General features: G+C 35.4%; 1 protein-coding gene across 4 annotated transcripts in view; it reads right to left on the bottom strand.

The window, feature by feature from the left end:
- Window positions 1-24,068, bottom strand: part of LOC149085212 (calcium-activated potassium channel slowpoke-like) — a 268,638-nt gene that overhangs the window by 228,236 nt on the left and 16,334 nt on the right. For 3 of the 4 annotated variants that reach the window (XM_089233076.1, XM_089233074.1, XM_089233075.1), the window contains exons 3-7: window positions 19,138-19,155; window positions 15,917-16,013; window positions 15,045-15,156; window positions 5,828-5,979; window positions 2,640-2,807 (exon numbers count right to left, since the gene is read on the bottom strand). In XM_089233076.1, the coding sequence (XP_089089202.1) occupies window positions 2,640-2,807; window positions 5,828-5,979; window positions 15,045-15,156; window positions 15,917-16,013; window positions 19,138-19,155 (547 nt within the window). Of the gene's footprint in view, window positions 1-2,639; window positions 2,808-5,827; window positions 5,980-15,044; window positions 15,157-15,916; window positions 16,014-19,137; window positions 19,185-24,068 lie in introns of all 4 variants that reach the window. The other variant, XM_089233077.1, reaches the window with a different exon arrangement.

Below are 24,068 nucleotides of genomic sequence, written 5' to 3'. Positions count from 1 at the left end.
TGACAGTCCAGTCTAAAATACTTTAACAACATCTGTTCTTGTACAATTTGCGAATGAGGCAGTTTCGCTGACATTTGTTCCGTGGCTCCGATCTTTTAATTATACCACGTTCATAATCTGTCAAATCACGTTGTTTACGCATTACGAACAAATCGCTTCTACCACTGTTGCAAGTACTAAGATTTTCCTTCATACGATAGCATCACCTTCTAGTAGTAACAGCGTGGCGACATAGCTAGTTGGCCCTGAGTATATATATTTCAATCAGTTACTTCCATTTGAAGTCGAGATGGGCCTAACCCCCCTCAGCTCAATCTGGCTTCACTTCTGGCCGCTCCTTGTCAGTGCAGCAGTTGATTTTCCATGATATATAGTTGCGTGCTATCGATTTAGGACAAGAGTTTGCTGTTATTTACATCGATTTTCAGAAGGCATTTGACAAAGTATATAGATTTTTACAACTGGGAAAGCTAGCTGGCATGGGTGTTTCTGATAAAATTGTAAGGATAATTCAAGTACTGGTATCAGTGAGGAATCATCAGGTTTGCGTACCGAGCGTCATGCCCAGAGAATGCCAGGTGACGAGTGTAGTCATCCAGGGATGGTTTTGGACCCCCGATTTTATTTATTTTGTACACTTACGATATCACTCAGGCTGTGTGACCCATTCCTCTATTGTAATTTGTTGATGACATGAAGTTCTCTCCAGTAGAAACACTAGGGCCTAAAAATTGCATGCCAACAACTTTTCCAGTGGAGTTGTCAATGAATGAAATGAACGCCAGGGTCTCTGCCACCGGACTTATCCCGTTGCCGAGTTCTCTTCCAGCCCAGCTTCGTGGCAGAGTCTGGAGCAAAGTGAGTGCACCTAACAGTCTGAGTGTGTAGCTAGTGTTGTGTATGATATTTCAGTGCTGCCATCTATACTTTAAATTGTGAGTGAAGTGTAATGATTGAATATTTGTAACGTTGTAGGCCTGTTGCTCTCTGTGGCGAGACTTTTTAACGGGGAGATCGGCTCGCATTCGCTCCTTGAAGTTGGGAACCACAGAAAACCAACTTCAGTGGAGTTGTCAGTATAAACACCCAATTTCCGTATCAAAACTGAATCAATGCATTTGGGCAAACGCACCGATTCTGAACAATATCAGCTAGGCGATGAAACGTTGCAGCAATTAGATTTAGGTATTGCAATGAGCCGCATCCTGGATTTTACTGGACGTTATCATTTCATAGTTTGCAAAGCTAATAGAATTTCATACATGTTATGTACGGCATACCGCGAATGTGATGCGCATACGTTGTCATATGCTTTCTGTGTGTACGTTCACTCGACTTTGGAGTTCTGTTCACAAGTATGAAACCCTTACAAAATTAAGAACATAAAGAGTTCTTCGAAAAGCCACAGAGGTCCTTTACCAAACGAATGGCTGGCACATGTGGCTAGCCTTATTGCGAGAGGTTTGAATTTTCGCGTTTGCACTCTCTGGAATGGCGTAAAATCGCTGCACCTGAAGATGTGCTACATACTAGTCCACCAAATGGTTTATATACCATCGGTAGAACCTTTCTTCGAGATCATGGACAGACGAGATAACCTACGTAAGCATCATTTCCAAATAAGAATACCAACGGCCAGAAGAGATTGCTTTTTTCACGGATACAGATGCCGTACCGCGAGAATATGGAACAGTCTGCCATCAGAACATGCAGCGTTCGAAATCATTGGTAGTCCGCTGGTCCAAGACCACTGATTAAACAATCGGACCACCGAGAAAAAAGGTTGGGTGGTCCGTGGGACCAGTAGCGAGAAACTTTGTGCCCTCTCCCCGCGGTGATACATTGATCGCGGAAGAATCTCGTACGGTAAATTACCGATCCGCAGCGGATTTTTTATGGCTTTTTGCCCCCCCCCCTGATGGTATATCACTCTTCTAAATGCTAATACATTTGGGAAAATTATTTATTAATATTATTTAGAACAGATTTCATTTCGGACCAGTCATGATGTTTTCGTATTTACTGGTTCCACGGACACCAGTGACTTCTATTTTTCAATTCTAACGCTGACATGTATGCGCCACATACGCAAGATTTTCTATTGAAGATTTTGATCTGGCTTCGTATGCGAAGAGTGCTTTTCCTACTGCCTATTTTTATTTTTTATTATTATCATTATTATTTTTATTTATTGTAACTTTTTTCCAGTATAAGTGCATTGCATACCTTCTGGGGTTGTTATAAATAAATAAATTTATGTCCGCAATCCGATTGCAGTGCTACTATTTTGGATATTGTGGTTTCATTCAGCATTACTTTCTGAAATTTCTTACATCGACTTATTTTGAAATGTAACATCGTTAATTTTCGGATTTTTTCTTTCATTTATATAAACCGGTGTGTTATATTTTTAATACTCAGACGTATGAAACGATTATGACCAACTTTTCAATCTGGTGCGATAGCTACTTTCTTTTGTATATCAGATACCCGTTCAAGAGAAGCTTATGTTGGAAGGATCATTATTCACAAAAGCCTCCATGGAGAAAAATTGTACACAAAACACAGGTAGTATTTGTTTATGTACTTTTCCAAATAAATTTTAATAACTTAAGGAGCTTTAAAAATTGCTTACTCACCAAACCGACGAGAATAAAAAACACGATGAAGGCCCTCCCCAAGGACGTTTGGCAGAATATATCTCCATAGCCGACAGTCGACATAGTGACTATTAGGAAGTACACACACTCCCAGTAGGTCAGGGTCTGATGATTTTCAAATTCTAAAGGATCACCAGAGTTTTCGAGCTGAAATAAAAACAACAATGTTGTTAAAATTTTGGCTGAATCGATTGATAGTGATCACGCATTCTTAGATAATGCTGTACGAATCTAGGAAAAACCAAATCGAAGGGTGTTCTTGAAAAAAAAGCGGTAGCTTCAATTTCTGTGTGATTTGAGTGTATTTTATTATGTGATAACAAAATCCCTCTTAATTGGTTCTTCCAAACATCTACATCTATTGAGAAATCTTCGGTTATAGCGAAAGCGGAGTCGCTGCTATCTTCTTGGCTATCCAGTTCTGGTTGATCTGTGGTCATCGCTGAACAGCCAAAGCAGAGCCGGCATGGTACAAACTTGTATCGAGCTAATAGGCTCTACCAACACCAGCTAGAGCAGAAAGCCTTCGCTCTCAATCTTTCCGATGCCGTGACACATCACGTTTCGGAATTCTCCCCCGACCGAAGTCAACAGCAGCTACAGCAACATCTAGCTCTACCCCTCCCAAAAATTTGCCACCATTACCATGATACCTACAGGAATACAGTAGAACTTGGTTAACTCGAATTTTGGATAATAATCCGAACTTTTATGAACTCTCCTTGAGTTTTCTATCTAATTTAATGTTAAAATTTCTTGTTTAATTTGAATTTTCTTCGAATTTTCGTGGATAATTTGAAGTTGGATGGGGGGGGGGGGGAAATCACGATTTTTGTATGAGCAAATTTAGTTTGGAAAATTTCTAAAAGAAGTGAAACTTTGATTTTCCCGATTAAGTCAAATAACAAATTTTCAGAAATAAATAAAAGTTTGCAAATGCTGTTTTCCCTCTAATTTATTTTTGATGATTCAATGCCATTTTAACATATTGTTCAGCTGGAGTGCATTTAGAATGTGTTCCATTCAATCTGAATCTTTTTCGTCATTAAGAGTATGGAAAGTACCGGAAAATGCAGATTCTAAGACGTTTATGAAAATCCTGTATATTTATGAGATAGTATAAGAGAATGATAAGCGAAATTTTTGGGAAACAGTTTCGTAACTGATAATCATGGACTGTTTCCGTGAATCAGGCTTTGAACAAGGTCAAGAAATTCTGCAGTGATGCTGATACCAGAACAGTTTAATAATATAGTAGCTCTAAGATGAATTATTATAATTATATATTTTTTAAATTTGGGAAACAGTTTCGTGACTGATGGTAAAATTTTAATAATTGATAATTACTATCATATGTGAATGTTGATGATTACGTTGCAATTTGTAGTCATTTTTCAGATCCAGGATAGATTAATTGGATAATTTGAATTTTGAATAATTTAACTTTTTCTCAGTGACTTTGGATTTCGAATTAACCAAGTTCCACTGTATTTAAGTCCAAAAGCCTTCCTCCAATATTTTCAATAACTTTACTCTTATGAGAGCGGCTCTTAGTAATGTGCGACAGGGCTGGATCCCCACACTCATGGTAAAAGAAATGAAAAAAAAAAATAATATAGGGGAAAGGGTAAGAGTTATGCACTTCGTGGAGTTTTGATCACAAAAATGAAACTTAAACAGATGAAGTCCCGGAAAGCCCCCCTTGTTTTCGTTGTTCTTTTGTTGTGATTATATCAGGCATAAAGGATTACTTACTCTTAGTCAAAACAAACATAGTTTGTTAAATCAGGAATGAAGGTACGAGAGATGAAAGTGGTAACTTTACAAATAAGTCGTAAATTAGAAAAAAAAATGGTGGAACGCGTACTCTTTTCCGCTTTGTTGGGTAAGAGATATACTGTACATGCAAAAAATCGCATGCATACTCTTGCCCACCTTTGCCGTATGTATTGAAATTTTTTGTGGTAGGTGTACAAGGGGCTGAGCTTCAACTATGAAAATGTAAAAATTAATAAATTTTAGAAATTAAGGAAATTAATTATTTACCCAACTAGGAGAAGTCCCGGATGCCAAATTGAACCTTTGTTCAATCAAAATCTTGAGGGGGTAACCAAAATGGGCGTTTGCTACCTGACGAAATCAAAGAATGCATGGTTTAACATGAAATTCAAACGCGCTAGTGCGTTTCGAAACGGCCTCTCCGCAAACGTTAAAACGGCATTCCTGTTGAAATTTATCGGGCGAAAAAGAACACACCATGCATGCAAATGTAATTTGGGGAAGAAGAAGAAACCGTATGCAAATCTGCGTCACAGTGAATAACAGGCGCGGACTCCAGCCTTTGTGAAGTTATTCCAGCATGCAACCGTTCTAACAGTTGTAACGTACGGGATGGCCTCCACACCTTTTATTCACTGTGACGCAGATTTGCTTACGGTTTCTTCTTCATCTTCTTCTCCAGGTTACATTTGCATTCATGGTGTTCTTTTTCACATTTGCGGAGAGGCCGTTGCGAAACGCGCTAGCGCGTTTGGGTTTATGTTAGATCATGCATTCTTTGATGACAATTGTTTGTATTGGTGTGTACTATCACCTCTTAAAGTTTTCCCCATCTTTTCTGAATCACCCTATATAAAAGAAATTTCTGATGGCATTACGTGCGATCAAGTCACGCCATCTCGTGGGCTCCCGAGAAAGTGGTGTTCAGGGGGCCTCTATCTGGCTGGGAAATTACCAGTCTTCCACATTCCATACTTACTCTTGAAAATCAAAGAGGTACAGATAGATCTCACAATCATTGAGGCCCTAATGCACTTGAGCGGTGTCATCTTAATGCATGGGCCAACACGGCTCCGGTTATCGAGTGCATAGGCTGGCCTCGTGATAACAAAATATTCTACTTAATGATTTTACATGGTAAATATGTAAACTGGAAGATTGGTAATTTGGTCATGAATATCATCTCATATCATATCTCATATGAGTTGAGATATCATATCTCATATGAGCCAACGATGCTTTTGAGACAGCCCTACATTTGAGACCAATAGTCCAATAGTCCAGATGGATAGGCCCCATGCGTTATGACGCAAAGAATCATGTTCAAAGATAAAGCAAAGAAATTTAAATTTCTTTTAAATAAAATATTATATTTTTCTCGCACTTACCAGGTGGATAACACCGGCTGCTGTCAGCCAAACGCTAATGACGATTGACACCAACTGTGCCAAACGGATCGAACTGCTGGTCTTGAGCACGTTCAGGTACTGTAGGATATCGGGTACGGACATAAGGCGTAAGGCTCGAAGGAATCGAAGCCCTGTAATGTAACGAAATATAAAAATGGGTATTAAATCGTGAGCAGAATCATGTGCGTGTGAAGAAACTGAATACAGTGGAACCTCTCGATAACGGATACCTTTGGAACCGAACATTCTATTTGCTAACGGGGAGTGTCCATTATAGGAGGTCCCACTCTAGTAGTCTTAATGGTTAAAATAATCACTAAATTTATGTACAAATAGAAAGCAAAATGCCCAACGAGGTAGCTGAGAAAAAGATTCCCATAACAAATATGAATATTATCACAAAAAATGAGTAACTTTGCCTGGTTTTAATTTATACAAAAATTGCCACGTTTTTAAGACAAATAAATTACACTGGTCGAATGGTCGACGCGTTTCGCCTCCTATTTCGACACACCACCTATTTCGTCAGCTTGGACAGGCTTTATTAACCTCAGTCGTGAAAAAACTTTCAACACTTTACAACAGATGGCTCCCCAATTCGCATCCAAAGACCACTCGGACGCAGCAAATACAAAGGCGAACTCTTCGGACGACCAGACGTAAACATCACTCTTCATTCGTGTGAGTTCTGACCACGAGGTCCTGATGACGGCTCTCCATTGAAGAGCCGAAACGCGTCGACCATTCGACCAGTGTAATTTATTTGTCTTAAAAACGTGGCAATTTTTGTATAAATATGAATATCATACATTTCTAAAACACAGCAACCCAATCAAAAATGGAATTATAAAAACTAAAAACAATATGTACAACGATTAAAATGCTATACAATGCCTATATTTATAGTTGTCTTATTCTTAGTATGGATAGCTTTTCGATTTACCCCAACATGTTTATTTTAGATTGTTGTTATTATATTAACAACATTTATTTTTAAATGTGTCAATTGTGTTACAATTTACTACCTCCGGGGGTAAGCTATTCCATTTACTAACAACCCTATTAGGGAAAACTCCTTGCGACACCACAACCTAGAATTGTCCCTTACCAATCGATACTGGTGTCCCGTTGTCAAAGCAGTCGATTGACTGCGTATTAATAATCCATGTGGTCCAACCTACCCATCCCGTTGAAAATTAATTAGTTAAACATATTTTAAAATTATACAGTAAAAAACTAACGTTAAACACACATTGTGCATTTGAAAATATTTCTATAAATTATGAAAGGAAATGTAGTTTAACATTTTCCTAATAATTTACAATTTTATTTATTTGTTTTTAGCTCTAACACAAAGTTTACGATAGTTTTCTATCGTTATAAATTCTTTCGATTATACATGTTTTTTTTACCCAAAGAGAATCCGAAGATCTCCACTCAGTAAAACAACGGAAAATGTCACGGAAAACTACCATATTATATTACGTGCTATGTAATTTGGTCGTCGGCATCGTGATATAAAAGGAAAGGAGGCAATTTGGTCGTCATGCTTGCCGTCAGGCAACAGGAGAGATTGGCACTTTCGTCGTCCAAAATACGGCTTTTTGAAAATCTATCCTTATAATATAAGATAGATTTTCAATCTATCCTTACAATTTTAATACAACTATAATGTTACAAGACAAAAATAATATTGTTACTTTTGTCTCGTAACATTATATTAAAATTGTTCCAATTCTTGAGCAAACTGGAGGTAGAAAAGACGAGTTGTAACATTGTAGTTGTTACATACTACCAGAGTATGTTTGAGATATTATATAAAAAGGAACTTCAATGCGATGAAAATGTAGCGCAGATTTTGATATTTGTTATTCATATTAATTCATAATAACCAAGTTAGATAATTTTCGATATTCTGTTATCAACGAGAAGTCACTCACAATTTTCTTCACGGTGTAGAAAGCTGTAAGAATAAAGTTATGACTTTAATTTAATACAGAAGGCATTTCATTGAATATACAGGGTGTCTACAATCAAACTTAATGTGTTCTGAGCTTTGTCTTAACTACCCATCAGAAAATTGTTGAAGAAATGAGAATGGAAATGGATTTGCTAGAGATTTTTATGAGACAACCATAATTTTTTATGAGCAGTATATATATATAATATTTTATCATAATTATTAATTTTTTTGTGATAATTTTTATTCTTGGGTTTCTGTATTTAGATATATTTGACATCCATATTTTTTTAAGGGCATTTTTTTTTCAGACACCTCGTTGGGCATTTCGCTTGTTGTGGCCTATGTGTTTGTATTAATACAGGGCGTCCATAATTAAAAGACCCTATTTTAAAGTAGCCTACAGGCGAAACCAGTCTTCAGAAAATTGTGAAATTTTGTGGAGGACTTTATGAAGTGATGGGAATTTGTTTCAGGGAGGAAAAAACTAGTAGCACACAGGTCACCACCAGAGAGCGTTTTATTAAGAAATGACACATTTAGGCAAACGTTTACAATTTTAACAATTGTTAAACACTTTTGCAATTGTTACTGCAACAAAACATGTTCCACATGATGGCCATCATTTTCAGATACCATGTGAAATCGCAAGATGTCATGTTCCATAACTGACTGAAGTTTGTGCGGGGAAATGTTCAGCACGTGACGAGAAATGCTCTGCCTTTAAAGTCAGGTAAAAGTTCTTGGATTGTCGCGGCGTACCAGACGTTTCAAATGCTTTAAGAACATTCTTAACACACACACTGCAGTGTGTGGAGAAGCTCTGTCTTGCATAAAGATTGTGTCTGCAAGGCAGTGACGTGCTTGCAGAGCCAGAACAACTTCGTTCTATAACAGCAATGCATATCACTTCCCGGTGATCGAACATGTAATTGGACCTGTAGAAGTAACTCCTCGTAGAAGTAGGGACCGAGAATAAATGATGCAGTAAATCCACATCATACTGGCACTTTTAGTGAATGCAACGGAACCTCTAAGATAGCGTGCGGATTTTCTGGTTCCCAAATTCGGCAGTTGTGAGTACTGACTGCACCATCCGAGTGAAAATGCGCTTCGTCTGTCCAGAGGATATTCCAAGGCCATTCTGAATCGACCTCAACGTGAGCTAAAAACTATTGTGGGAATTGGAGTTGAGCGTTATAATCATGTGGAAGTAACCGCTACACAAGTGAAAGTTTGTACGGATATCAGAGGATATTCCGCATGATCTTATGAGCAGTTGAACGTGGCCTGTGCTACACGCCTGATACTAGTGCTACCACGAGAATTTGAAGCTCTGTCCTGTTCCACCTGAAGCGAAACTTCCTGTACTGCTATAGAAACGGGTTTTCTTCTTCTTCCAGGATGAACAGCTAACGATCCTGTGGTTTTAAATTTCGTTATCATACTCCGAAGGTTTTTAACATTCATTGAACCTTTTCGAATCCTCTTCCAAGTCCGATATTTCCGTAGAACAGTCACTGCGGAATTGCTGTTTTGGTAAAACAATTTGACCAAGAAAGCCCGATCTCGTAAACTTATCGTCATTGTGAGCAGCAAACACATTGAGAAAAAAGATCTCCTCGAATGTTTCTAAGTTTTATAACAGATGCTGAGTGACATCACATAAATTTACATGCTTACTACGGGTATTCAAAGTGAAACGCCCTCTGGTGGCGACATATGCCACTAATCCCTCCCCCTTTCCCCCCGAAACAAATTCCCATCACTTCATGAAGTCCTCCACAAAATTTCACACTTTTCTGATGACTGGTTTCGCCTGTAGGCTACTTTTAAATAGGGTCTTTTAATTATTGACGCCCTGTATATCCTACCATGAAGCTTGAGCAGTTTAGCGATATGTTTGAAAAAAAAATAATATGTGTGATTTACATACGAAACACCCTCTAGTCGTGAATGTCGGAATTAATTTTTCTGCTCAATTTCTTTCCTATTGACACTTCGTTGTCAATTGTTAACAGCTCAATTGTTAACGTTCAATTGTTAACGGCTCAATTGTTAACGTTCAATTGTTAACAGCTCAATTATTAACGTTCAATTGTTAACGTTCAATTGTTAACAGCTCAAAACACGCCAACTTTAATTATAGACACCATTTAGTATCGAATTTTTAGTTTTTGAATTGTGAGTTTACAAAATAAGCATTTATAAAATTTTTACTGTGCATCTTGAATGCATTCAGACTAGATTACTGCATACCTCACAGTTTCTAGAGAGACCTGCTTTCACTCTTCCTTTGATTCAATACATTTCTATCGATTTTTCTAAAGCGCCTGCCTTTCCCACTACCTGATACATTCTTTGAAACAGATGCTTCCCTTATAAATATTAAAGTTCTACGTTTCGCGGATCTTGAATTTTTTAGAAAAACAGAAACAGTCCTTGATATCCATAATGCCTTTTTTTCACAAGTGGATGAAAGATATGGCATTGCCTTGTGTGTGTTCAATATACATATTTCCCATCTACAGTAAACTGTCAATTATACGACACTCGTTAGTCCGACAAATTCTATTCTATTGTACAATGATGTGTAAAATTTAAGAACAATCGACAAAATCCGGTGCATTTGAACAAGTAACTCAATAGGAAAATATACAGATTTTCATACAAAGCCACAACAGGCGAAATGCCCAATGAGGTGGCTGAAAAAAAAGATGTCCATAACAAATATGGATGCCATATATTTCTAAAATACAGCAATCCAATCACAAATGCAATTATAGAAAGTAAAAAATATATATACATGATAAAATATAATACAATGCATATATAAAAACTATTTTCGGTGGTTGTATCAAAATAAGGATACCTTCTCGATTTACTCCAACATGTTTATCGTATTTCTTTTTAAACGTGTTAGTTGAGTTTGAAAATACTATTCCCGGGGGTAAGCTATTTCATTTATTCCACCATCCTATTAGAGAAAAATTCCCTGCGAAATCACAACCTGGAATTGTCCCTTATTAATCGATACTGGTGTCTCCTTGTAGAAGCAGTCGACTGGCGGCGTATTAATAATTCGTGGTCCATTCTATCCATCCAGTTGAAAATTTTGAACACTTCAATCATATCCCCACCGACACCTGCGTTCTTCCAATGTAAACATATTCAAAAAATGAAGTTTCTCTTCATAACTCATTCGCCGTGTGCCAACAAGGGCATGAGTAGCTCTTCTTTGCACCCCTCAACCAAGTCTATGTCCCCCTTAGGTATGGTCTCTAAAACCTTACAGCAAACTCCAGTCCAGCACAAATTAAGCCTCGGAAAAACGGAAGAATGACTTCAGGAGAACGCAGAGACATTTTTGAGAATAAAACAGAACATTCTATTCGCTTTTTTGACGACCGCTGAACAATATTAAGAAAAGCCGCTCGTCAATGAGAACTCCCAAATCAGTGACCCTAGTTACATCCGAGATGGCGATACCATTCAACTCGTAAGTGAAACATGGGTTGTTCGAACCAAAATCAGCGACCGTGCACTTGTCACACTAAAAGTCATGCTCCATTCATTTGTCCATGCTGCAATCCTGTTCAAGTTGATCCTATCGCTTTGATTTCCTGACAACCCTCATTAGCTTCACATCATCTGCGAATGTGCTAACAATCCCATATATACCCTGATCGAGTTTATCGATAAAAGGTGAAAAAAGTATGGACCCAAGGACACCTCCTTGAGGGACGCCTCTTGTGACACCTGCCCAATCAGAGAATTCCCCGTTCACCATCACCCGTTGTGACTTATCTCTTAACCACGTCCTATCCAATTCAGCAAGCTGCCCCCAATCCCAATCTCATGTAAACGTTTCAAGAGTTTACCATGTTGGACCCGATCGAATGCTTTCTGAAAATCAAGATAAACAACATCGACATTTTTGCTCTTATCCAAAGCTTTAGTCACGTGATCATAGAAGCGAAGGAGATTGGTTACAAATGACTTCCCTTTCTGAACACCTGACAGAACATAATTCTCATCTATCCACGTCATCAATTGCCTTTTGATAATAATTTCCAAACTTTTCGAGAGGGAGCTTGTTAACTCACTGGACGATAATTGAACAACGGCGCCTCTACCACACTTTTTAAATATCGGAACCACATTAATAAGCTTCCAACTCCCTGGGATGATCAACTCAACAAAACTACTCCTGTAAATCTGTGCGACTGACCCCAACAGTTCATTAACACATTCCCCGAGGCCCTTAGGATAGATATAATCTGGTCCTGGTGCTTTGCTTGCACATACATTTTTTAGAAGAATTAGAACCTCCTCATCTCCCACTTGAACATCGTTTAAAATTTTATTACCTCATGCATAACCCGCACATTGAATATCGTTTTCTGTATTAAACACTGACGCGAAAAAATCATTCAATGCACTACAGATGCTTGCATTATCAAAGACGTTTCTAAAGAAAGGTGGGGGGGGGCAACTGTCCCATTACATCTACTATTGACATACCTGGAAAATGATTTTGTGTCAGTGTCAACGTTATCTGCCATAACCTAGATTCAACTTCCTTTTCATTTTCCGTTATCCCTTTCTCCCAGGGCCGTAACTAGGATTTTGCCGCCCCCACCAATTTGAAATTGGATAATTTTACAATGGTATTTTTTGTTTCCACCTAAAACATGCCGGCCCCTAAATTTTGCCGCCCGGAGCAGTTACCCCCAACCACCCCTCTAGTTCCAGCCCCGCTGTCTTTAACGTCCTTCTTTTTATCAGTAAATGATGACAGGCCACCTCATCCACTTTTATAATCTATGAATGCTCTTTTCTCTTCAAAATAAAGATTACTCACGCTATCCGTGAACCAGAGGGGGTGCGATGTACAAACGCGTTTTTAACGTTTTTACATCGTGCAAAACAGAGGATAGCTTGGTACTAAATTCTTCCCATTGACTAACCACACCACAATTGATTCCAACCAGTCTTTGAAAACTCCCGCTATCCTTTCTCTCAAAAGATCAAAGTTTATTCTCCGAAAACAAAAAGAACCCATTCTTTCTAAATACTAAATAATTTATTTTCTAAAATACTGTAATTGATTTTTATTTTCCCCTGCATTATTTTAATTATGCTGGTATAGTTATTTTATTTATAGGGTTTATCATACAGTTTTATACTTATAGAGTTTATCATTTCTATCCTTCAAGAATGTTCCTAATAATATGTCCGCCCACAGTAATTCGATGATTTCGATTATATGACCTACCCTGGTCCTGTGTGTGTCCGATAACTGGAATTGTAGCGTAAATGCATATATACATATTTATTTGGGAATTAGGCGATATATATGTACAGAACCGTGAGAAGTTTTCAGATACGCTGTTGTGCACCCTTACAACGGTCATCCCGATATATCTAGTCTAACTTGATTCGCTTTATTTTGGCAATCCCGAAATATCTTGGGTTCTTAAAACTCTCTCATTTCGACATTTACGAGCTCAGATACAGTTGTAAAGTTTTCTTCTCCCGATAACAGGTTTTCCTCATTCCCCCTCTCGTCCTGCCAATCAACTATCAGTGAGCAGAGTCAGCTCTCGTTTAAAGTTTGATAGCAGAAAGGAGGTTTTTACTTTCACTTCGCGATAGTTACACGATTAAGTGTACAGCATAAATCACAGAAAACGACAGTTTTTTTTCTCTTCCTTGTTTATCATCATTATTATTATTTTGTGTTGGGGAGGAAAGCATTTTATCTGCTGACGCAAAAAATCTAAAAAAATATTATTCTTGAAAATAGTTGTCAATTTCTAGAGGGTTTAGTGATTTATATTGTGGCAGTTATAATGCGGATCAGGAAAGTTTTAAAAATCGCTTAAATGCTTAAATCACTTCGATTGATTTAAATGAAATTAATTCCTTTCTGAATTGTAATTAAACGTCCTTATTAACAAGTAAAACACAAATGATCTGTATTGAGTCATGGCTTCTGATATGGACCTATGTTAAAGTGAACATGAATAAATAGCTGCCCCTATACAGGCTGTCCCAAATTGTTTGCACAGCAGATATCTCTGCAACCGTTGACTTTAGAAGTATACTTTTAACTACATAAAGTTTTTAAATGATGCGCAGTTTCTTAAAATCTTAAGAATTTTTTTAAGGGTCGTATACATAAAAAAAATAAAGAAATTAACTTTTTATGTAGTCTCCGTGTGCTCAAAAACCCAATTAAAAAGTTATTGCCCAGTCTCTTCCGAGGCCAACAAAAAAATTCTATGTTTCTAAGTGCGAAATTCGCTGAAATATTAGAATTCAAAAATTGATGAAAAATTGGGAAAGAACAGCACGAATGAGAAAAAGAAGCGTTTTCCGTTAGTTTATGTCGTTCTCTTTCTCAAATTTTCTCCCAATTTTTACATTCAAAAATATTTCAGCGAATATTGCACTTAGAAACATGGAATTTTTGCAGTTGACCTCAGAAGAGATAGGGCAAAAACTTTCTAATTGGGTGCTGCAATCGTAATGGAGCTCAAAAGCACAAGAAGACTGTATAAAAATTTAATTTCTTTATTTTTTTATGTATACGACCCTTCAAACAACTAACTGAACGTGATTTAAAAACTTTTTGTAATTGACTGTATGTTTCTTAAGTCAACAATTGCAGAGATATCTGCTGTGCAAACAACTTGGGCCCTCCTGCATAACATAATTTTCTTTATAATTCGAATTTCATAATTTTGCACTCATAAAACTTTTTTTTTTTAATTTTCCAGTCAAGTGTTATTGCTAGAGAAATTCCAGAAAATTAAAGAATTGAAAGAACCTTGGCAATATGTATATTGAAAAAACTTACCATGAGAAAAATGAGGTTGTGAGATGGAAATTTACAAGGGACAACAATGGTATAGAAATGTTGAAATTACTGGAAAAAGTTAATTAGCTTTTTTAAAAATTCAACAAATGTTTGATATAGACTGTATGTTTATATATATTTATAAATATATATATATATATATATTTATTTATTGTCTAGAAAAAATACTATCCATAAGAACAAGTATTATGAATAATTGGGAAAAAAGAATGTGGAAAAATATTGAGAAATACTTTAAATTTATAAAATATTTGTATAAACTCAGATTTATGTAAACAAATTTAAAAATAATTTTATAGTAAAAAAAAAGTGTTTTATACGCAAAAGCATCATACAAAGACGAAGTATACCTATCCATGTTCTGTCTAAATATATTGAGACAAATGACGGCGGAATCGTGAAATAGTCAACAAAAGAGTACAATTCCAGCATGAACCACAACTTGTCGCTTGCTGCTATAAACTAAGAAGAAGAAGTTTGCAATTATTTTCATTTGAATACTATGATAGTGCTGTCAGAATCGATCGCACAATAATCAATCACATTCCTTGATTCCCTGTCGAACACCAACATGAAATAATTATGTTATCCGATTTAATTCATGCTCAAAACATCAGACAAATCATATTCTGTTGGCCTGTTCGAAATCGTCATCAAACGAAATACAATAGATTTAAATGTCTTTTAAAATTAAAAATTTCTACTTAAAGTGTCAGCATAACTCTGCTCCAGAGGCACACATGTGTTCCTTCATTTTTAACGGTTTTTAATGATTTTAAATGGTTTTAATGATTCTTTTTTCAAGTTAAGACTTGAGGTATGCGCAAGGATACCAAACGCCAATGGTCTTAGCAAAGATATCGACCATAATTAATTAATTAATTAATTAATTTTTCAATTGTTTTCTTTTTAGAGGGCATTTTGACATACAATAAACATAAATCAATCAATTTTTTTTTTAAATTGATTAGTTTTGGCTCAGGTTTGAAGAGGATAAAACGTCATGGCGGGGGGGGGGGGATATGATCCTCCGCATTTAGGTATGGCCAATGGGAAAAACTAAATTTAAGTTAGTTAATTTGAATCAATTTCGTTTTATGGTTGGCTTTCGACAGATGAATTTTCGGATTTACAGTTAGAGAAATTAATAATACTTTTCCTTTCTGAACTTTTGTAAAAATGTTTTTCGTGTTTTACATTTTACTTTTTTTTTCATACTTACCCGTATAAAAAAGTAGACCATAAAAAAAATGTTTAGCGCTAAATCTATCTGTTGGGTGGTGTTGGTTGCCCATGACTGGCACATCTCGACCCCATCTCTGAAAATAATAACAGGAAAAAAAACTAGAGATTTTTTTTTTTATGAAACCTTCAACCAGTAATATGGTTAATAATTTAATCTATGTTAAAAAAGCAATAAAGAGTTTTTTTTGTTCAAAACTTTGTAAAAAAAAGTCACACAAAATAAATTTTTTATGTTATTTGTACGTATTTATAAATCTATATTCAAATATTTAAAGTTTATAGTCTGAATTTTAAATTGTAATGTATCGACACTTCCCGTATTAATTAAAGTTCAGGGGATACATATATACAGTGAAACCTCTCTTTTGTGGACACCGGTGGGACAAAAAAATTCGTCCGTAAAAGTGTGACAGTTAATCAGTGGTTTAAAAAGTATAGTTTTATTATACACACGGGGAAATTATTATTCGGCGGTGAAAGAGGGGTGTCCGTTAAGAAGGGTTTTACTGTAGCAAGAAAGTATTCTTCCGTGAAATAGCAGAGTATAATCTAAATGCAATATTTATTACGAATATCATAGCTATTGGCAACAATAGAACTTTTACGAGTTAAATATTTGATGTTGTTGGATTGTGCGCTAGCGAAGAATAATCATGTTAATTCTAGAAAGAGTCAATTACCAGCATTTTATTTATTAAATCGATGCCCGATGATATCGAAATGCTAATACAGTTTCTACAATTTTTCAATTGAAAGATCAGAGGCTGATAGTTCCCAACACTATCAGCCTCATGTTAAGTACGTATAAAACCATATTTATTGTTTTTCAATTTGTATATCAAATTTTCGCTCATCTAATTCTCTTAAAAAAAACCTTACAGGCAGTAACATGCGACACGTTAATTAAACATCGAAGAAACGACGACACCTTACAGCTGTTTTTTTTTTCCACTATGGATAATTGGCATGCGACAACATAAGATAAAATTGCTACGGTACATGCGACATTTGAGAACGGAAATGTGAACTGGGTTTTGTGTGTGTAATCGCAATCAAATCGATAAATACAACTTGTTAGTAATTTTTTTAGCACAAAAGCTTTTAGATAATTTTATATAATAATATTATGCTGCATTTTTCATGTTGAAAAATAGATTCTTCTGTTGTGATTGCATGAAACATATTTCAAAGCATCAAATCAGAATAAAAGCGAGAAGTTTTATTCCTCATTTATTAATCAGCGTATTCGGTTAGACCTGGTTGAGTGTGTAAAGTTATAAAAATTTTGAATTGTGTAGTTTAAGCTGTAAGTTATCTAATAAATATCGTGTTTCAAACTTAAAAGTTCCCTCCAAGGACAATATTATAACGTATATACAGTTATAAAAAAAATTGATTATGTGGTTGATTTTGATGGAAACACTTCCAAAAGAATATTTCCCCAAGAATACGGAAATCAATAAAAAATATATCAGTTAACAGTGGGTTATTCTGCAATCATTAAGTAATTTCTAACTAATCGAATGCATCATTGATGTTGAGATGTTGAGAGAAAAGACAATTCTCTGGAGAAAGGGCGTGTCTACAGTTCTCATAACCGTGATATCATTAAAGACCTTTTGTTCTACAAATTGAGGACGAGCATTTTCGTTATCAAAAATAGACGAGAACAATTAAGATACGGTATATTAGGTTTAGCATGATCTCTTAACACTACAAGCTGCATGAGCTCTGAATTCCTCCGATATACTATCCATGGCGATTTTAAGTACGCATTTCTTTTTGTATGCTTTACTTGTTGAGACTTATTCGTGACACCGTGATGCAATTATTCATCAATATACATCAGAAAATGACTCAATGAATTCCCAGAATTTTTCCTCCGATAAATTTTAAAACATTTCAGCTCTCTATTTCGTACCGCTTTGTTTTTGACACTAATTACGATCCTAGAACTACTAGAATCTCTTCGCTTCTCAACATCTAATTGTACGGCGCGTCGTCTAGACAGAGAACCATTCTTTGCTCCATCCAGCTGGACAACGAAAAAGTAATCTCTGAACATATTATTTCCCGTTGTCCTTGGAAAAGATTCCTTACAAGTGTAGTTATTCCTTATTTAAAAGAGTACAATGAGCTACTTAAGCCTGTGAACGGGTGTCCGCCTAGTCATATGGATCTCCTCCAAGTTTTAGGAGGGATTTTAATTAATAGCAGTGAAACTGTCATTCCCTCTAAACTATTATTTTAAGAACTCCTCCTCCAAATTGTAAAAACAACAAATATAATGAAATTCGAAAACTTTTCTATCGAATCTGAAAATCAAATTGAATAAATCAATTACAACATCGTAGTGATAATTGATTAGTCAGTATATTTAATTATGAATATTTTTCGTGTAGACATTTTACCGGTTCTTGTTAATTAATTTCTAAGAAAAATTACTTCATCAGAATAATAATAATTACAGTAAGATGATCTCAACATAGTTTAATACTAATTAATTTGTGAAAAACCTCGTTTTCCTAAAACATTCGATTATTGTAATATAAAATATTCACATAGGTTTTTTTTTAAACCAAATCCTTCAATATACGGTACTTTTTGTATGTGTCACTGAAAATTCAACATATATAAATTATATACACTGTTGCCTTAAACTCACGAACAAATAGTCACACCACTTCAAGGCAGAGACAAAACACAAAACGGCGTAAGAAAGCAGTACACAAAGCTATGCTGAAGGGTTTAAGGAAAGATATCGGGTGGTAAAGAAAAGCTAAAAAACGAACAGAAAGCACGTCTATGTCTGCAACATTCATTAAACATGAATACATCAAATAAAATAAAAGGAACTAGCCATAAATCTGAGATAAACACATATTAATTTTACCACACTTATCTATACATATTTTAATACGAAAAATCAAAAATGAAAACCACTGTTTCATGCAATCTTGGCTAACAACAGCGAATTGTTACATAATTTGATTGCGATTTTTAAACGGATAGAAATAAACTAGGGTAGGGAGAGAGGCAACAGAAAATTTCGAATATTTTTAGGTTAAAATAAAATAAAATAAGAGGACACACAAAAAACAAAATTGAAAATTCGGACAAGGGTCAGGTGCAGCGTGCTAGATATATAATAACACAGCGTAGGGAGCAGCAGGAAGTTTTTGTTCATATTCTACTCACCCTTTCGTACGTCCAGTGCTGGGTTAAAAAAAAAAGAAATAAAACGTCTAGAAGTAAAAGACATTTATTATTGCATCGGTACTAACACAAGGGAAAAATAAATAAATTAAACGAAAAAGAAAATTGAAGCGAATTTATTAAATTAATTTGTTGTAGTGGTTATTGTATTGACACAAACACGCTCTGATGTGAAGTTTTCTAAATCAAAAAAAATAAAAGTAAATAAATGGTCATAGAAAAATATCACTCTTATATACTTTATTAAAATTATATTACTTTTTCCCATGTATTTTCCTAAATTTCTGATAAAAGAAATATTAATACAGACGAAAATCACACTTATAATGAATAACATCAATAAATCAAAAATAGGTATAGAAATTATAATACTTGTCAATGAACATTTAATTTCATTAATTAAATATTTAATCATTGATTATGCAAATTGATGGAATTACTGTATACAATTGCGGCTATAAAGTTAGTTTTACAGTGAAGTTTGTCGGTTATGTTCTCAGAGAAAATTCGTAATGTTCATAACTCAACGGACCATTTCGTAACAAACAGCTCCACCCTTTTAGATGCATTTCAAGGTTTTATACGCTGATGTATCGATATCTACTGGTCAGTTGTGTATACGTATATAATATATGCATGGAACTGAATACTGCAAGAAGTGAAGTTCGTGACTTGAATGCCTAAATATGCTAATAATACCTCTTACACCCCGTTATTGGGTGGAACAGCATAGAAAAGGTCATGATTTTGAAAAAAAAAAAAAAATAGCTTCAGAACTTTCGTGAAATATCGTCAAAGATAATTAACCCAATATTAATGTATAAACCAGAAATTGCGACATTGAGCATATTTAAATGAATGCATCTAAGTAAGTTTATGTGCCCTATCTAATTATGATGCACCTTGAAATACTGTTAATATTTTACCAAAGTTTGTATAGGTTTGTGGCTCTCATTCATTTTTCAGTTTCAGAGTACAACTCAGTGAGAAATCATATATAAAATTTTGGCGATATCTTTTTATAAGCATTTAAAAATTCAATGAACTTTTCATTGAAATGATTGATTGCCAAATGCGAAACTGTCATTATCTTTATGATTCATTCAAACACGTGCAGAAAGCTTAAATTGGCACAAAATGAAAATATAAAGAGAAGGAAGTGAAGAAAAGTTTAATTTATAATTTAAAAATATATATGTAAATTATATACAGTATATTATAAGTATATGCATACAACGTGAATATCCATCCAGCTGATGCCTGAAGCGTGAATACTTTGTCTTCGCCGTCTCGAGGATACATCGATTGAACTGATGGGTCACGTCAGCGACACCATATCTTTTACCCTCTCCAAATAACTTAAGTTCTGCTAGAACTCTGGATCGCGCAATATACGTTACAGAACAAGTACACACACGGACGCAACTTTCACAACATCATTTCGTGAAGGCAGCCATTAAATTTTATAGGAGGCCATTTATACTGTACGTTCCAGAACCTTAGAATTCCAGTCGGCAACCATCTCGAGTTCAAGGGGTGTTTTTTTTTGGTTTTTAGCAAAAAAATAAAAAATAAATAAATAAAATAACCACATTTGCAAGTAAGGTAGATTCGTGAAAGTGTTTTTCTCACTTATGTGTTTTTCCCATCCAAACTTTTACTATTATATGGCATATATCTCCACCGGTACAGTTAATACCATTTTTCTTTCATGACCCAACATCAAGTAAAATCTTTCGACGCCTGCATTTCCTGTGAACATATTTCACATATTTATTTATAGCTATTTTTTTCTTTTATGTCAGTTTGAATGAGTTCAAAATTACTTATCCGTTTTCACCTGCTACTTCCTTCAAGCAAAAAAGTTATACTGTATCAAGTTCGGACTCAAAAAAAAAAAGCAGTCACATATTCAGGCCCATATAAATACTGCATGACCATATAACGACTACAATATAGCAAATAGAGAAATCAATTCGATCCATTCTATTTATATCCCATTTTTCTTTCACCCTCATAAAATACTCCCCAAAAAAAGCAAATTTAAAACATTTGAAGAAAGAAAACTTTTTTTTTTTCTCACAGATAACCGATATGGATTACTTCCAAAACTTTACTATATTTTTTTAAGGTACGAACGGGAAACTTCCGAACGTGCTGAAGAGAAAAATCTATTTTTCTTTGTTTTCTTCTCGAGGAAAAACATGCGTATGGAAGTCTACGATAAAAGTATCTCTCTCTCTCTCGTAGAAGTCTGACGTGACAAGTATTTTCTTTCGTGGAACGGCAAGAAAACTACCAAATAAGAGAAAAGCGCGTTCTTGCGTGAAACGGTTTCTTCGACCAACAGAAACAAAAAAAAAAAAAGTCCGAAGATATATATCATGCAATATTTCCATATACGGTATACTTAGGCAAGAAAACGATGGTGTGAGATATCGTATCTTCACGTTTTTTCAGTAGTAATAACCTGAGTTCACGGCTCGGCCGCAGTTGCTTCGGATGTCGCCCCGTGCAGCGCAACTCGTCACCAGCCAGCATTGCAGTTAGAAGTGATCGATCTACCGAGAGAAGATTCTCCTCCGGAAAACACGTGCCCATCCACACCATCCTCAAGGGAAATGGATAAACGAGAAAAATTCAACTACAGGAATTTCCAATGCACCAAAAAAAAAAAAAAGGGGGAGAGGCACCTACTGGTTTTACATGAAATTTTAAAAATTCAAAATAATAATAATAATATTTTACAAACATATGGATTCGACGAGACTTTGAATGAAAAATTGATACGGTGTAACCTCGTTTATACGACGTTCAAGAATATATAGTATATAGTATATTATAGTATAAATGCTTAACTGAGACTATTTTGGAAAAAAAAAAGACTTCCCCCCAACCCTCCCAACATACAAAATATGCATTGAATTTATCTGTATATTTTCAAAAAAATTCAATGTGTGTTTGATTGTGCCACCTCGTTGGGCATTTTGCCTCCTGTTATGGCGTTGTATTTGTACCTTGCGTTTTCACTGTCTGCGCGGGATAAATGTGGCCTTCGGAGTCATTTAATGTGGCCCGTGATCTCAAATCTATAATTTTGTTAAAATACGCGACACGTTTCCAGATCACGTAAGTGACCCTCAGTGCAGTTCCAGATCCTAGTGTCTGAGTTGAACATCATTTAGTGACCCGCGGCACATTTTTAGATCACTCAAGCGGCCAGCGGCACAGTTACAAATCACTTAAGTCAGGGCTGGACAAATGGCAAAAAAATGTAGGCGCCAAAAATTTTTTCTACCAGAAGAAAAAAAGTCCAAAATAACGATTCTTTTTACTTTTTCAGGGCTTAGTCACCAGAAAATTTTAATCGCCAATACACAAATTTTTTAGTCGCCATGGCGACCTGGCATTTGAGATTTGTCCAGCTCTGACTTAAGTGATCCACGGCGCTGTTACAGATAGATCACTTAATTAAGTGGCCCGCGACACATTTCAAGTAAACGAAGTGCGTGTGTGGCTCGCACTCTCTCTCGGTCTACAAAAAATTGCTCGCATTTGATGGATATAAATGACTTTTTTTGAAAAGAGATTTGGAGCTTTAGTCAAAGTGAAAGCATCGAATAATCGAGGTTTTGCGTCGAATAAATGAATTATTTTAACATTAAAATGTATAGGAACCAATTTCGACCGAAGCTAAACGTCGTATAAATGTAAGAGTACTATAACTGAGCGACGTATAAACGAGGTTCCACTGCACTAATGGAAATTTTTTAAACAAAACAGGATGATTCAGAAAGAATGATCCGATTTCGTAACTGTATATATTTTTTCAAGTTACGACACCGAATGATGTAATACATAAATATATAAAAAAATGTCCAAGTCCAATAAATGTCCATTTACGAATGTTCAATATAACTTTTTTTAGTCACACGTGTAAGGTCAAGGTGATATGAAAATTCTTGCAAAACATGTTCTATGATATAAGTCAGATGCAAAAATTGTCTGCCTCTTTAACGTCTTGCACGTAACGACAGAATTTCAGTCGTTTTAGCTCATCACTAAGCAAGTTATGCTATTTACATATGGCTCTTTTAACGCATTTGTTTCCTCAACAAACGCTAAAAATAGGCTGAGAAACACGCTGAATAGAGATTCCAGGGCCTGTTCTTATCAGTTCAGGCCCTGGGCATATATGGATGTTGGAGGGCCCTTTATAGAGTCGAGTTCACTTATAGCATGCCTGGGCACTTGCCCCGTTTGTCCATGCGAGAAATAGGCCCTGATTATCGGCTGACATCATGCAAATGAAAGAACACAAAAAGCTTTCAGCCAACTAGATGCCATTTCATTTCTTCACCAAAAAAAAGAGTTCACCAAAAGTTAGTTAAATTAAAAAAAGATTTCACCAAAAAAAAGTTAATAAACGACACACTAGCATTGATTGTTCATAACCTGAAACTTGAACAGTTTTCTTCTATATCTTCATGTATTACTCATCATTTTGTGTTTTTAGTTGTAAAAGATATGTATTTTTTAAGTCGGATGATACTTTTTGAATCACCCTGTATTTTGAATGATCTTCATCGACGTTGAGTACGCAGTTGAATTGAAATAATGAGCCCAAACGTACGATATACCAAGATTGATTCCTTGATATAAAAGTGGAAATGTTTTTATACAACAACCGTAAAAATGCAAAAATTATTAGTCGCAAAATTTAATTTACGAATTCAACGATATCAAAGGGGAAACAAGAAAAGCATTCAACTCGTCAATTGCGGTGAAAGACAAAGTGGAATAGATTTATGCTATCAACGAAATTTGTGTTTTTTTTGTATTGTTTTACATAACCACAATTAATCAAGGAGTGCATGAAAAACTAACTTGAACTATTTCTGCGCTATTATTCA

This window comes from Pholcus phalangioides, unplaced genomic scaffold (assembly GCF_987345545.1).
Source record: "Pholcus phalangioides strain wild (caught in Gottingen) unplaced genomic scaffold, Ppha-v1.0 ptg000007l_1, whole genome shotgun sequence".
NCBI classification, from domain to species: domain Eukaryota; kingdom Metazoa; phylum Arthropoda; class Arachnida; order Araneae; family Pholcidae; genus Pholcus; species Pholcus phalangioides.
Note: the sequence above shows the minus strand (reverse complement) of the source record. Positions and strands in the feature narration are given on the sequence as shown.